Source organism: Saccopteryx bilineata, chromosome 3 (genome assembly GCF_036850765.1).
Source record: "Saccopteryx bilineata isolate mSacBil1 chromosome 3, mSacBil1_pri_phased_curated, whole genome shotgun sequence".
Lineage (NCBI taxonomy): Eukaryota > Metazoa > Chordata > Mammalia > Chiroptera > Emballonuridae > Saccopteryx > Saccopteryx bilineata.
Genome location: NC_089492.1, coordinates 242,328,071 through 242,344,099, shown reverse-complemented (window position 1 = coordinate 242,344,099; position 16,029 = coordinate 242,328,071). Strand labels below are relative to the sequence as shown.

The 16,029-nt window shown below is 37.9% G+C and overlaps 2 protein-coding genes across 3 annotated transcripts in view; one reads left to right on the top strand and one right to left on the bottom strand.

Annotated features, from left to right (window-relative positions):
- The window catches only part of HOOK1 (hook microtubule tethering protein 1), a 64,259-nt gene extending 57,175 nt beyond the window's left edge, over positions 1 to 7,084 (top strand). The window contains exons 21-22 of the mRNA XM_066269056.1: positions 1,056 to 1,124; positions 3,406 to 7,084. Of these exons, the coding sequence (XP_066125153.1) occupies positions 1,056 to 1,124; positions 3,406 to 3,576 (240 nt within the window). The 3' untranslated portion in view covers positions 3,577 to 7,084. The remainder of the gene's footprint in view (positions 1 to 1,055; positions 1,125 to 3,405) is intronic.
- The window catches only part of LOC136331103 (cytochrome P450 2J2-like), a 66,830-nt gene continuing 54,277 nt past the window's right edge, over positions 3,477 to 16,029 (bottom strand). Inside the window, exon 9 of one of the 2 annotated variants that reach the window (XM_066269059.1) lies at positions 3,477 to 3,577. In XM_066269059.1, coding sequence (XP_066125156.1) covers positions 3,573 to 3,577 — 5 coding nt within the window. In that variant the 3' untranslated portion in view covers positions 3,477 to 3,572. Of the gene's footprint in view, positions 3,578 to 8,422; positions 10,086 to 16,029 lie in introns of those variants that run through there. The other variant, XM_066269058.1, reaches the window with a different exon arrangement.

The window sequence follows — 16,029 nt, the reverse complement described above, 5'->3', positions numbered from 1 at the left end:
ATGAGAAGTCAAGGTTACAGCTTTACTGGTAACCTATCTTCATCTGGTCACCTTTCCTCTCTGGTCCTCAGTTTCCTCGTCTGTAAATATAATGAGACTTATACTAAATCTCTGAAATGTGAGTTGCTCTGATTATTCACTTCCCAGTTAAAGCCAATGAGAAGGGACACCATTGTTGGTGCTTGAAATGCAGCTCCCTAACATATGACAGAATGGTGCCTTTAACTCAAGGGATCCGAGGAAAAACTTCAGTCAAGTCACAGCATATGGGGCTTTAATTTATGTGTATTTATCTCTGTGCTGGAAAAAGTTGAGAGTAGTAATGTAAATAGCAGAGGTTATTCTGTCTGCTACCTTTCTTGGGGAATGTTGGCCTGAAGTAGGTGTGAGCCAAAAGAAAGGCTTCTTGCCTCCCTCGTTTCCTGTATGCTTTTTGTATGATCAGTGTCTTGCTGTGGGAACATTTCACGTGTTTTAAGATTATAATATTTTTTTATAATTCAGCTATATCTGGCATTCATCAAAATTATAAAATTAGCTACATTAGAGTAATAAAGAAATGGATGATAGTCTCTAGGGTAGCATGTAACTGTGGCCACAGGCAATCTAGTATACAGGTCATCAAGAATTGAGAGAAAACTTCATGCCCACGTTTATAGGAGTTGTTTCTGAAGTATTCTTGATTACATCCTCTTTCTCCTTAGTTTTTACTCCTCAGTAGGTACAGCTCTGTTTTGTTACCTAAACCAGGTGTTACTTTTTTCTGGATATAGAGGACAGTAGCATAAGAATGACTAGTTTCTTGTTGTTGCTGTTTTTAAATACCTGTTCTACCAGTAAAATTCCTGAAATAAATTAGATAACTAGTCACAGTCTTACTCTTTACCAAAACTGTGTGCATAAATCTCTCTATGACTCAGTTTACATTTGGACAATTTTTTATATACTTCAAAATGCATTCATCAAGTTCTCTCAATAATGAATATATAAAGATGGTTCTATTTGTAGCAACTTGTTATTTTGGGGATTTTAATGGTCTTCATGTCTTTTTCCAGAGTGAATGTAAAGTAGCAAAATTCCGTGATTATGAAGAAAAACTCATCGTTTCTGCCTGGTATAATAAAGTGAGTTGAAATTCAGCCAATGATTGGATGTTTAGAACAGTATTTATCAAATATTTTGACCAAGAACCATTCATGGAAATATATTTTATGGTACAAATCAGTATATACACATGTTAGAGATATAAACAAAAGTTACCCCGTGTGCTTTGCACTCAGGTGTTTTCTGTCATAACTTTTATTCAGTGTTGGTTATAATCCAAATTGTTAATATATTTTAATGTGTTTGGTTGATTTTTTGATGTTTTCAAAATCAGTAAATTGATTTTGTGAGTCATCATCCTTTAATTAATGCACATGAAGCACACATCCAGCAATCCATAAATACTTTAAAAATTGCCTTATTTGAGCTAAAACATTTTATTTGTGTTCAATGGAAGATTTCTTTAGAAATATGAGTATCTGTGTTAAGCAAAATTAAGTGCTTCTAGTAATCAGCATTTATTTTAACATCCCCTAAAGTCTTTCAGTGTGTCCTTTAATGTGTTTGTTTTTTAATCCAGAGAATAATCTTCAGTAATTATCCTAACAAGGAGAAAAATACTATAAAATAATGAGGTATATTTTACTTTTTATCCTTAGAATCTGTAGGATGTTCAAGAAAAATAGAATCTTATGATGCATATGATTCTTTTGGGTATTCTACTTGTTCTGATTAGCTAGATTAGATAATAATGCATCTATCTACTCTTTACCTTAGGTGCTGCTTATTTAGTATGAGAGATGTCAGTTTATAGACATCCCATGTGTGAACCCTGTGCTTCGTCACGTAGAACTGGTTGTCTTTCCTCAGACAGGCTTTGTTTTGTGCCATTGTACTTTTTGTCTGGGTTCTTTTCTTTCCTTCCCATCTGTATTTGGAAAAATCTGCCTTAATTCGACAATCTGCTTCTCTCCCCCTCCCTCTCTCTTTTCCTTCCCTCTTCCTCTCCCACAGCCAGTGAGTTGGAGCATTGGCCCCAGGAGCTGAGGATAGCTCAGTTGGTCCAAGCATATCAGCCTCAGGCACCAAGGATAGCTCCATTGATTTAAGCACTGGCCCCAGACTAGGGTTGCTAGGTGGATCCCAGTCAGAACACATGTGAAAGTCTGTCTCTCTGTCTCCCCTCTTCTCACTTAAAAACAAAAAACATTAACAAACAAACTGGCTTAATTTAGCAAGACCTTGAAGGAAATTGCATGTGAAATGTTTCCAGAATCTTCCATCATAGGTTAATCATCCTAGTTAATATCAAGGACTGTGTATTGTTTTCTTTGTTCTCCTGTGGTCTTTTGATACATAAATCATTAAAGATATTAAAGCCAAATGATACATTATATATTCATTTTTCAGCCTATATATTTTGAACATCCACTTGATTCTATGTAGTGTACTAAGTCTGATGTTGCTAAATCAATCAAGTTGGGTTATGTGGTCTAGTGAGAGAGAAGTATAGATTTCCCTTACTAAGAAACCTCACAGCCACGACTACAGTAATTTGATCAGGTATTAGTCTGTAAACCATCGTAAATTTGAACTATACTCCGGTTCTCAAAGTTTAGTAAGCATCAGAAGACTTGTTAAAATACAAATGATTGAACTCACCTGCAGAACTTCTTATTCAATAGGTTTGGGTAGAATTTACAGGTAGAATTTGCATTATTTTAACAAATTCCTGGAGGTGCTAACATTATCCAGGAATCACACTTTGGTAACTGGTGATGTAAGCTTTTTCTGTTGTGTAATGTCTGCTCATGGTGGGTGGAGTGATGGCCCAGACACAAAAATTTTCGTTGGAACCACGTTTTTGTTGGAATTAAAGTTAATTCTAGAACTTATTATAAGCTACAGTTTTAAATAATTTTATATTTAGTGTATTAAAATAGAGAAACTGGGTTTTATGCCCTTTTTTTCTCCTAACTGCCTTACCATGTACAGGTTAATTAGCTTTTGAACCCTTTTTCTTTAGAACAGCGGTTCTCAACCTGTGTGGGTCGCGACCCCCAGGGTTGAACGACCAAAACACAAGGGTCCCCTAAAGCCATCGGAAAATCGAACGACCAAAACACAGGGGTCACCTAAAGCCATCGGAAAATACATATTTATTCCGATGGCTTTAGGCGACCCCAGTATTTTGGTCGTTCGACGCTCGCCAGGGTCGCGACCCACAGGTCGAGAACCGCTGCTTTAGAAAGTGAGGAAAACATCAGCGTTGTAGGATTGTTTTGAAGATTAAATGACTTCATGCATGTGAAAAGCACTTTCAAGTCTAAATAGTCATTTTGTTTGTTTATTTTTGTTCAGAGTCTAGCGTTCCAGAGACTGGGAATGGAGTCTCGACTTGTGAGCAGCAGCAGCGCCTGCCCAGAGCCCGGGGCCTGTGCTCCTGCGCGCTCCTTCCTAGCCCAGCAGCGGCACATCACCAACGCCAGGAGGAGCCTCTCCGTCAAAGTTCCTGCTGCAGCATCTGATTAAACTGCAAAAGAAAGCAAACAGAAGTGCCCTTAAAATATTTTGTATCTTTCCTAACTACCAAATTGAAAAAGAAGTTTGTGATGCTGGGTATCAGCCATTCAGAAGGCATAAAATTAATTTTGCTGGCTGACTTTGGAAACAAATATAGAATTAGCTATCTCTCTGAGGGAGCGCATTTGAATAATTAGATGTAATTAGGTATACATCTCAGACATTTGTATTTTGAGAGTATTATAATTTCAAATTGACTTTGTATATTTTAGTTTAATGTTTTCATTTTTGTCAGTAACTTGGTTAATTTGCAGTGTGTGATCAGTAATAAGTAATTAAAAATATATCTATATTCATTTTGTTTTAATTCATATAAAAGTCTTAACATAGGCACATATGGAGGACTATACAAGTTATACTTTTTGACTTGCTAGATAGAAGCAAGCCTCTAATTCTGTCATTGAGTGGATATAATTTCTCATGTAGTAAAGGTACATTTGGAAGTTTTGACTGTTGAAATAACTTGGCCAAAGTAAAGTGACTAATTGGAAATTTTGCTGATTCCGAAGAGGTAGTGTATTTATATAGCTTCTCTAAACAGGGCTTCTATATATACAGCATGGCTGAAATATGAAGGGTGTGGGGATAAACTGATTTATATAGGAGGTGACTTTCTAATAGAAAAGAAGCTAAAAATATATACTTTGTGTGAAACATCTACATGTTCTTTAATTAATGAAGATTACAGTTATTTTACTTTTACACAAAATTATCAGGGTTTCTGCTAAAAGTACAGTAATAATTTTGCTTCCTCACTGAGAAGAGATGGTGCAGTGAAGAAATGATTTGGAATGAATCTGATTTTGTTTACTAATTAAGTAATCTCTTGGGCTGTGTTTAAGGGTTTCAATTCATTTCTGCCTAAAGCCCTTTACTTTCAAAGGTACTTTCTAATGTTTTCAGAGTTACACTTTGGAATTTTAATTTAGTTGAGTAAAATATATGCTGTTCAATATTGTAGCCACAAGCCACATATGGCAATTTGAATTAAAATTAACTTTCTTGGTTGCATCAGCCACAGTTCAAATGCTTGGTAGCCACATTGGCTATTGGCTACAGTATTGGACAGTGCAGCTATAAAATATTTCCGTTGTTGCAGAAATTACTACTGTTGAACAGTGTCATACTACATCTTTTTATATCATAACATTGAGATACTCCTTGATGTTAGACCACAAAAGTAAAAATACGAAAAATGTCAGGACTATTTCTGTATGAAAAGGAATTGAATTGTGGTATAACTAGCATCTTGCATCCCTTTAGAGTTGAATACCTTGTGTTGTGTCTTTAATAGTTAATCTTTCAAGAACTGTTCAATAGCTATACTTAGCAGCATATGTCTAGACCAGGCAGGGGTCAGCACACTTTCTGTAAAGCAGTGGTTCTCAACCTTTCTAATGCCGTGACCCCGCAATACAGTTCCTCATGTTGCGGTGACCCCAAACCAAAAAATAATTTTGGTGGCTACTTCATAACTGTAATTTTGCTACAGTTATGATTCAGAATGTAAATACCTGATATGCATTATGTATTTTTCGATGGCTTTAGGCGACCCCGCTGGGTTTGCGACCCACAGGTTGAGAACCGCTGCTGTAAAGGAACAGTTAGTGATTACTTTAGGCATTGTTGGCCACATGATTAGTAGCAAGTACTCAGTTCTGCTGTTAAGTTGAGAGCAGCAGCCATACACAATATGTAAACCAAATAGGTGTGGTTATATTTTAGTAAAACGTTGTTTAAGAAACTGGTGGTAGGTCAGATTTGGCCTGCAAGCTGTAGACCTCCTTGGGTCTAGAGTTTATTCTTAACTTTTTCTTGAAAATATGAATACTGTTTCCATTTACAGTGTTACTCTTAGCTTCTTGGTTTTCACATTCTCTACCAGTAATTATTTTTTCATTACTGAAAATGCAATAATTTCATACAGCATTTTGGTCTCTGAGTGAGATTAGGGTGCATCTGTTAGGATATTTTGTTTTATCACAGTTATTTCTGTTGACTACCTCTTAAATTTTGATGTCTTTTTTCAGTGTGAATATATTGTTTTGCGTTTTCATATATTCTTGTAGTCTCTGCTTGCCTGTGACTTTTAGTGAAATGAAATAAGCTTTTGAAAATAGTTTAGCATGCTTATTAAAATTTTCTAAATATTACGGCATTTTAGTATGTTTGGTCAATGTAAGACATGAGCTTCTTTGGTATTCACTACTGCTTATAGTTGAGGTTTTTACAAGCTCTTCAAGCTGCCTTTTAATGGAATTTATTGTAAAACATCAATTTCAATAAATTAGTATTTTCACAGTTCAATTGCTTATAAATTTTTGATTATTATACTTGGAATTTCTAAGGAATTCAGGACCTAAAACTAGATTCTTTTTTTTAATAGAGAAGAAGCAAATTTTGTGATTTACTAATTTTCTAATTGATAAGTAGAATTTAAATTGCTTGATATATAAGTATTTATACAAGACTAATATAATTTAAAGTTCTGTATTATTGTGATTAATCATATGGAAATTCAGGAACTGATCAGAAGTGAGAGTCTTTTCCACATCTGGTTAATATAGTGAGACTGACACCCTGTGGGTGGTAAAACATAAATATTCCTCAAGAAATATACATGTTTGTATTATAAGTGATGCTTAAAGTGCATATACCAGGGAAGAGAAATTTAGCATTTATCTATGTGGTAAAGAGTTGAATGTCTCAGTGACAACAAAGTAAAACCACAGAACAATTTGAAAATGATTTTTAATCTCAATCATTTGCTCTGAAATTAAAATTCCTTTCTCTTTTAAAAATAAAAAGTGTGTATACATGTGGCAATGATGTTTATCCTGAGATTAACTTAATGTATTGAGAAATATTTTAAGCTCACTATTTTTTCAGTGAATAAGGATGTTGAAGTAATGATTTAATATAGATTAAGAATGGGTGTCTTGTCTAGAAACATTAAACTGGGCATCTCTCATGAAGATGTCATCTTAGATAACTGGAGTCCTAATTTGAATGTTAGATAATGCACATACATCTACACCTGTTTCTGTGTAGTGGCACATCTGGCTCTGTGGGGTGGTTTTTAGGGCACAATACTACCGTGCTAGGTTCTCTCTATGTATATTTAACCAGAACATTCCTACGTAAAATGTGTGTATATGGTTGTACACGTACATTCTTATTGTGAACCTGTACAGTGCGAAGAAGTGGTTTGGAAATTTGTAAAGCACAACCACAAAAGAAAATGGTGTGCAGTTATTAAATGTGATGTAGCTTAATTGTAATGTTTATAAAAGGTTCTTTCTATTTTCTATGGCAAAGACTTTGAGACATGAAATGTAGAAGCAATACTTGATTTATTTTTGTAAGTATTTAGGATATTTTAAATAAATGATTGTCCAATAACAGTATAATAGTTGTAAAGTGTTTTAAGTAAATAAAGTTTCTGATTCTGTGTGAAGGATATGGTGGATTTTTAGTAGGTACAGTGCACATTTATTTGCTGCTTTAAATAAAAGACTTAAAATTATTATATTTAGATCAGTACAGGAAAAATAATTGCATTAATTTAATTTTTTAATTCTGTTTTATGTTGTTTTTTTTGTGAATGAGAAGATGTGTAAAAAATTTTGGTTCGCCCTGTTATATCTTCAGTATCACCACTAGAATCTAGACATTTTGCATTATTGTGGAATTCAGAACATTTCTGTTTTCTTTGGCAGAGACTGCTACTCATCTCTCAATTTCCATTCTCTCCTTTGTCCTTTAATGATAGAACCCCATATTTTAGCTTATTTTACCTTACATCTAGGGGGAAGTACTTCCTGAACTCCTTGTAACTAGATGGGGTCTTTTCACTAAGTTCTGGCCAAAGAGGTGTGAATAATAGTGAGGTATGCTTATTAAAAGAATTGGCAGCCCTGGCTGGTTGGCTCAGTGGTAGAGCGTCGGCCTGGCGTGCAGGAGTCCCGGGTTTGATTTCCGGCCAAGGCACTCAGGAGAAGCGCCCATCTGCTTCTCCACCCCTCCCCCTCTCCTTCCTCTCTGTCTCTCTCTTCCCCTCCCACAGCCAAGGCTCCATTGGAGCAAAGATGGCCCGGGCGCTGGGGATGGCTCTGTGGCCTCTGCCTCAGGTGCTAGAGTGGCTCTGGATACAACAGACCGACGCCCCAGATGGGCAGAGCATCGCCCCCTGGTGGGCATGCTGGGTGGATCCCGGTCAGGCGCATGCGAGAGTCTGACTGCTTCCCCATTTCCAACTTCAGAAAAATACAAAAAACAAAAAAGAAACAAACAAAAAAAATTGGCATGCTTTCCCTAGCCCTTTCCCCTTCTGCATTGCCATGTGCCTGAAGGTAACTCTCAAGGACAGTGGACCAACAAGGAAGAACTTGCCTCCTTGAGATCATCACTTAGCCATATCAACTATATAGACTTGAAGTCCAGATTTTCTTTAATTTTTTACAGCTACTTAATTTTGTGGTTTCTTCTGGCATCTTATTTTATAGCCCTGTCTATACAGGCTTGTAAAAATAAGTTGTGAAATTTTTAGAAAAGTGCAGGTAGGTGCTGCATGTACTTGGATTATATTTTAGAAAGGTTTAATTCTGTTGCTATTGATGAATGCTCAATAAATATTTAATCTCATGAATAAAGTTAATTTGCCAGATATGCACAGGTGGAGTCCTGTCTTTAGGTTGATCCTCATGATCCCAAAGATCGCGATTCTATAAATTTAACTTTCTGAACTGCATAGTACATGCTGGCCCAACATCACATAATTGTGTGAGTAGTTCATTAAGGATGACTCAAGGTTCTAGACATGCACTGACCAATATGGTGGGTTGCTAGCCAGATTAGATATTTATTTAGAATTTTTCCATTATTTTTTATTTTTCAATTATAGTTGACACAATATATTAGTTTCAGGTATACACCCAGTGATTAGATATTATATAACTAAGTATTCATCCCAGTAAATCTCGTACCCACCTGGCACCATACATAGTTACTAGAATATTGGCTATATTTCCCATGCTGTACTTTACATCCCCATTCTGTAACTACCAATTTGCATTTCCTAATCCTTTCACCCACCCCCCAAAGCCCCCATCTATCTGCCAACAGTCAAAATGTTCTCTGTATCTGACTCTTTCTGTTCTGCTTCATCTATTTTTTTAGATACATTTTTTGATAGATGTGTATTTATTGTCATTCTGTCACTCATTTTTTATCTTTTTTTTCTTAAAAAGGACCCTTTAATATATTTCACATAGTACTGGTTTGGTGGTGATACACTTCTTGAGCTTTTTCTTGTCTGAGAAGCTCTTTATCTGTTCTTCGATTCTAAATGATAGCTTTGCTAGGTAGAGTAATCTTGGTTGTAGGTCCTGGCTTTTCATCACTTTGCCTATTTCTTGCCACTTCCTTCTGGCTTGCAGAGTTTCTGTTGAAAAATCAGCTGACAGCTTTATGAAAGCTCCCTTGTACGTAACTGCTTTTCTCTTGCTGCTTTTAAGATTCTTTGTCTTTAACCTTTTGCATTTTAATTATGATATGTCATGGTGTGGGACCTTCTGTACTTCCTGGACTTGTATGTCCATTTCCTTCATCAGGTTAGGGAAGTTTTCCATTATTTTTTTTTAAATAGGGTTTTAGTTTCTTTCTCCTACTTTTGGCACCTCCATGATATGAATGTTCAGCTTGAGGTTGTCCCAGAGGCTACTTACACTATCTCTGTTTTTCTGGATTCTTTTTTGTTTTTGCTGTTCTGATTGGGTGCTTTTTTGCTTCCTTATATTCCACATCACTGTTTTGATTCCTGACTTCATCTACTTTAGAGTCCCTATAAGTTATTCGTCATATCAGTTAGTGCATCCTTTATTTCTGATTTTTATGTTTTCTATGTCTTTTGTATCCATTATTTCTGATTCTTTTTTATGTTTTCTATGTCTTTTTTCCAGCTGTTGAAGTTCTGAGTTTCTTGGGCATCATTATAACCATTATTTTGAACTGTACCTGGTAGTTTGCTTGTCTCCATTTCATTTAGTTCTTTCTTGGAGATTCCTCCAGTTTTTTCATTTGGGACCTGTTTCTTTGTCTCTGCATTTTGTCTGCATCTCTATGTTTGTGTGTGTTAGGTAAAGCTGCTGCCTCTCGGACTTGGCGGTGTGACCTTGTGCAGTAGATGTCCTCTAGGGCCCAGGGGCGTAGCTTCCCCAGTCACATGAACTAAGCCCTCCAGGTCCAGCCCGTGTGGGCTGTGTGCCCTGTCATGTTGTAGTTGAGCTTGGTTGCTGTCGGCATCACTGGGAGGGATTGGCCTCCCAGGCTGATTGGGTTTAAGAACGGGCTGTGACTTGACAGCAGAGGAGCTGCATGCAGGTGTTGATCCTTTAGAGCAGTGGCCCCAACCCCCGGGCTGCGGACCAGTACAGGTCCGTGGGCCATTTGGTACTGGTCTGCAGAGAAAGAATAAATAACTTATATTATTTCCATTTTATTTATATTTAAGTCTGAACGTTGTTTTATTTTTTAAAAATTACCAGATTCCCTCTGTTACATCCGTCTAAGACTCACTCTTGATGCTTGTCTCAGTCACGTGATACATTTATCCCTTCCCACCCTAAAGGGCGGTTCGTGAAAATATTTTCTGACATTAAACCGGTCTGTGGCCCAAAAAAGGTTGGGGACCACTGCTTTAGAGCAGAACTTACTGCAATGGGGCTTGTTGCTTACCGAGTCCACTCCTTATTAAGTATGCCACTCATGGAGGTGGTAGGGTTGTAATCTGGCATGGTCTGAACCTGTCCACCAGGTGCACTGGCTCTAGGCCCTCCCAGGAGTTGCAAGGTCAGCCACTGACTGTGCCCTGCGGGGGTGGGGGGTGGGGGAGCATCTGGCACAAGCTACAGAGTGATCTGCAGATGGCTGCTACTTGTGCTGGGCTTGGAGGTGCCCAGAAGAGACCAAACTATGAACCAAGGCACGCTGCCGCTAGTGCTTGGCCTACAGTCACTTAGCTAGAGGTACGGGGTATGTAGAGGCCAGATGCTGCTTGTTTGAGAGATTTTAGGAAAGGCTGAAGCGTGAGGCCAGAGAGACCATTTATATGGAAAAGCCACTGGAAGCCGCTTGGGTGAGCCCACAAGTTGGGTGGGGCGGGGTCTCGGGGAGTCCCCAGGGCTGAGCTAACAGTGAGAGAGCCAGGTTGATGGAGACTCAGATATGGCGCCCTGCCGGCTCTGTTGGCAGGGAAAGGGAGGATCTCAGAAAAGCAACAATGGGCTCTGCCAAAACTTTTGTCTGACAGGAAGCTGCCCACCCCGGCCACCACTCTTGTCCTGGTGTCAGATACACCCTGTGTGTCTGTGGTGCCCTTTGAACTGCATGCAGCCTCAGCACTGGAGCTCAGAGGGAGTGAGTCTGAGTAAGTCTCTGCGTGGGCCCTTTAAGGGAAATCGCCTGGGATGCCTGCAGCCCTCTGTCTCCCTCAGCCACAATCCCCACTGGTTTTTATGGCCAGAAGTTATGGGAACTTCTCTTCCTGGCACTGGAGCCCTGGGCTGCGGGGCCTGGTGTGGGGCTGGGACACCTCGCTCTTCAGGAGAAACTTTTACAACTGATGAGAGATCCCTACTGATTTTAAACCAGCACCCGTGGGAGTGGGACCAGCCTGTTCTGCATCTGCGCCTCCTACCCGTCACCTAGCTTTCAAGCGTTTCTAAATGATGGTGGTTCTGTTTGTGTTGTCGTTTTGATTTGGTTGTGGGAGGAGGCTAGTACTGCATTTACCTATGGACCAGAAGTTCACATTAAATATTTAATAATAAATCTTAATCACATTTTATTTCCTCACTACAGCACACATGGCTTGTGGCTACAATATTGGACAGTGCAGATATAGAACATTTCATCACAGAAAATTCTCTGTGCTAGCAGTCTAGGTTGAATGTACGCGTTCTGTATTTTTCTGACGTTCAGCGTGGCAGGAGACCATATGAACGCAGGGACGTGCAGCTTTCAGCATCATCCGGCATAGACTGACATGCTCAGGGTCAGAGCTGGGTTCTTCAGCTGGCTATGGTTTTGATGGTGAAGTGCTCTGTTTCCTTGCTCAACGGGGCTGCAGCAACTTGCTCTCAGTAACTGGTAAATGCCACATGTTAGACTTCTTGCTTCAACTTAAACATTTCCCTTTTCCAAAAATGTTTCTGTAATTTCTAAGACAAGGTGAGAGATCCATTTTCCCAAAACTTCAGAAGACTTTGTCTTAGTGACATTTGTAATCATCTACTTTTTAAAAGTGTCTGTCTAGACTAAATTTCTTTGAAGTCAGGGGACCTCTCTGGCTTTTCTGTTTCCCTCACATCACTGGGAACATTCTCTTCCACAAAGTCAACCAGTATGATCGCTAAACTAGACTTGCTCATGATGGACAGAATATTTTCCTTAGAAGTCAGTCGCAGGATGTTCTGAAGAAATTGAAGGAGTGTATTGGAAGGAATGTCTGAATAGGCAAGAAATTAAGAGACCAGGATATTTTAATTCAGCCTCACAACTAACCAGCACTTATTCCAAGTCTCTATTTTGGTTTTACCCCAAGTCATATTTTTATAAAAGCTTTATTGAGATAGAATTCACATACCATGTAACTTGTTTAAAAAGTGTTCAGCTCAGAAGGTTTTAGTATATTCACAGTTGTGTGTCTATCACCATCCCCTAATTGTAAAACATTTCATCACCACAAATAGAAACCCTGTAGCCATTAGCAGTCACTCTTTCTCCCCTCCTCCCAGCCCAGGGTACCACTGATTTACTTTATCTGCCTATTTTGGACATTTCATATCCAAATGAGGTCTTTCATGACTAGATTCTTCAATTAAATATTATGTTTTTAAAGTTCATCAGTGCTGTATCAGGTATCCGTACTTCGTGAACAACATTGCATTACCTCTATATACCACCTTTCGTTTAGTCATTCATCAGTTGATGGATATTTGGGTTCTGGCTATTCTGAATAATTCTGCTATGATCATTCATGTGCAAGCTTTTGTGTGGAAACATGTTTCTTTTATCTTGGATATACTGCCATGGTCTGTTTGTGTCCTCCAAAATTCTTATGTTAAAATCGTGCCCCCGCTTGCTCCCCCTCCCCCAGGTGATAGTATATAGGATATACGGCCTTTGGAAGGTGATTAGGTCCTGAAGGCTCATAAATGGGATTAGTGCCCTTGTAAAATAGGCCTGAGAAAAACGCCCTTACCCTTTCACCATGTGAGGACACAGCAAGAAGGTGCTGTCTGTGAACCAAATGTGGGCCCTCGCCACAGACCTGATCTGTTGGCACCTGGATCTTGGACTTCCAGCCTCCAGCACTGTGAGAAATATATTCTTGTTGTACATAACTTATCCAGTTTATAGTATTTTGTTGTAGCGGTTCAAACTAACACATATACTTAAGAATGAAACTGCTGGGTCATGTAATAAATCCGTACTGAACATTCTGAGGAACTGCCAGACTGTTTTCTCGGGTCTGCAAGGTTTCACGATTCCACAAGCATGTGAGTTCCGCTTGTTCCTACATCCTCAGCAACCCTTTTTATTGTCTTTATTATATTTTAGCTATCCTAGTGTGTGAAGCGGTATCTTGTTGTAGTTTTGATTTTCATTTCCCTAAGAATTAATGAAGTTGACTATATTTTTATACTTATTGCTCATTCCTACCTATTTCATCTTTAAAGAAATGCCTATTGAAATTCTTTGCCAATTGTTTTTAGTCTATTTGTTTTTGTATAATTTTTTATTAAGGATACAACCTCATATTAAGGTATATGATTTATAAATAATTTTCACATCCTGTGAGTTAGTTATCTCTTCATCTTCTTGGAGAAGCTTTGTTTGTAGAACAAAAGTTTTTAATTTTTATGAATTCCAATGTATCAATTTTTTTCGTTTTTGCTTGTGCTTTTGGTTTCATATTTAAGTAACCCAGAGCCAGGAAGATTTACTTCTATACTGGTTTTTATGACTTTTATAATTTTACCTTTTACATTTAGTCTGTGAGCCATTCAGAGTTAAGTTTTGCATATGATGTAAAGGTTCAACTTCATTCTGTGGCATGTGAATATTTTCTTCTTCCAATACAGCTTATTTTGAAAAGATGATTCTTTCTCCATTGAATTGTCTTAACGCTTTTGTTGAAAATGACCCGACCTCTTGTGTGTGCTTTTATTTCTGAACACTGAATTCTAGTCCATTGATCTATGTGTCTGTCCTTATACTGCTACCACACAATCGTGATTAGTCTAGCTTTATAGTAAATTTTGAAATAAGGAATTATAAGCCCCCCGCATTTTTTTTTCAGGACTGCTTTGGCTATTTTCAAATGCCCTTACCCTTTCACCTTAGTAAGACTTCACTTCTTACTAAGATCTAGCTTTTTTTTTCTCTTAAATGCTCAGATTGTTGCAAGAATTTGGTTAATTTTGAGAGTTCTGGAAATGTTGACTTTGCCAACTTTTGCTATTCTTCTCAGGGTTTTATGGAGGAGTGACTGTTTGGAGGTCCTTACTTTGCCATTTCAGAAATTCTTCTCTCCAAAATCAGATTTTTGGAGGTGGAACAGATCCTAGTGAGCAATCTTTGAAGTCCACATTTCCCAGGATATGAAATTAAGGTGCATAGAGGTACAAGGCTTATGCATAGCAACAGAAATTTCTGACACACTGAAGCATTAATATTTCTGTTCTGTCTTAGTCACTTGGCTACTCCCCACCCATAGTTCAACAAATAGTTACTGAGCATCTACTATGCATCAAAACTATTAGGTACTGAGCCTATGTGAGCAAGGCACAATCTCCTCCGTAAAGCTAGTAAAATTGGGAGATGATATGGAAGTAGCAAATTAAAGCTTTTGAGTAAAATTCTCAGAGAATGAATTGAGAAGGTAGTAACTGAGAGAGTCAAGAAAAATATCGTTAAGGAGTTGACAGTGAAACTGAGTCTGCCAGGTGTAATTAGACACTTCTTGCAGAAAAAAGTAATAGCTTATATAAAAACATGCAGACATTAAAGGATCTAAATGTATAGAAAATTCATAGAAGTTCAATACAAGTAGTCCCTGGGTTATAAACAAGATAGGTTCTGTAGGTTTGAAAATGTTTAAGTATTTATATGCACAGAAAGGTAAAAAATAAATACTATGCTAAGACATACATCTGTCTAAGTTGCATTTAATAGGTAAATCTTCCTGTTCCAACTTACCTATAAATTCAACTTAAGAACAAACCTACAGAACCTATCATGTTCGTAACCTGGAGACTGCTTGTAGTTTGGTCAGAGAAGTGATTGAGTTATCACACACCCAGCGAAGGCACAGGCAAGGCCCTCACATGTGGCTGTACATAGTCCAACTCCAGAAAGCACTGTTCACCTAGACCCCTGGTTGGCAAACCGCGGCTCGCGAGCCACATGCGGCTCTTTGGCCCCTTGAGTGTGGCTCTTCCACAAAACACCATGTGCGGGTGCTACCTCGATAAGGAATGTACCTACCTATATAGTTTAAAAAATTTGGCCACTGTGGTCGGCACACTCATCAATCAACACAGCCAAATATCAACAGTACAACAATTGAAATTTCTTTTGAGAGCCAAATTTTTTAAACCACCATGACAGCATCTTGGGTTTCAGAGTTTGGCAGCCCTGCCAGATCCAGTAGTCAATAGGGGTAAAGATTTATTGCTCTATGGACCCAGAGGGGGAAAGATCAAATTGCCAGGAAAAAAAGTAGAGAAAGAATCTCCAATGGCATAACTGGAGGCGTTGTTTGAAATAACCGTAACAGTGTTACAACTACAGCTTATTATTATATGCCAGGCACACTATCCCTTTCTTTAATATCTATATATTAAAGTTGTATTTATATATAATGTATTTTATATCATATATAATATTATATATCAATAATTATATAAATTTACATTTATAAATACTAAGCAAAGTAACAGTATGTATATATTTTTTTCTTTTTTGTTCTCAAGTATGATACAGATTTATCAGATGTTTTAAGATAAGTTATGTTGCAATAACTAATAATCTCAAAATCTTAGTGGCTCACAATAAAACAGGTTCCTTTCTCACATTGCATATCCACTTTGAATCAGCTATGACTCTGCTCCGTGATCTGTCACCTGGATGTAGGCTGAAAGTCCCTTATCTGGGATGTTACTGGTCTTATGGCAGAGAAAAAAGAAACATGAGCTACTAGTTTACTCTTATCACTCAGAAGTGACTCATGGAACTTTTCCTCTCATTTTATTGGCCAAAGCAAATGACATTGCCACTCCTGCATATATCAGGGTGGTTATATTAGTTAATCATCCCACAGAGAGGAGCGCCACAAAG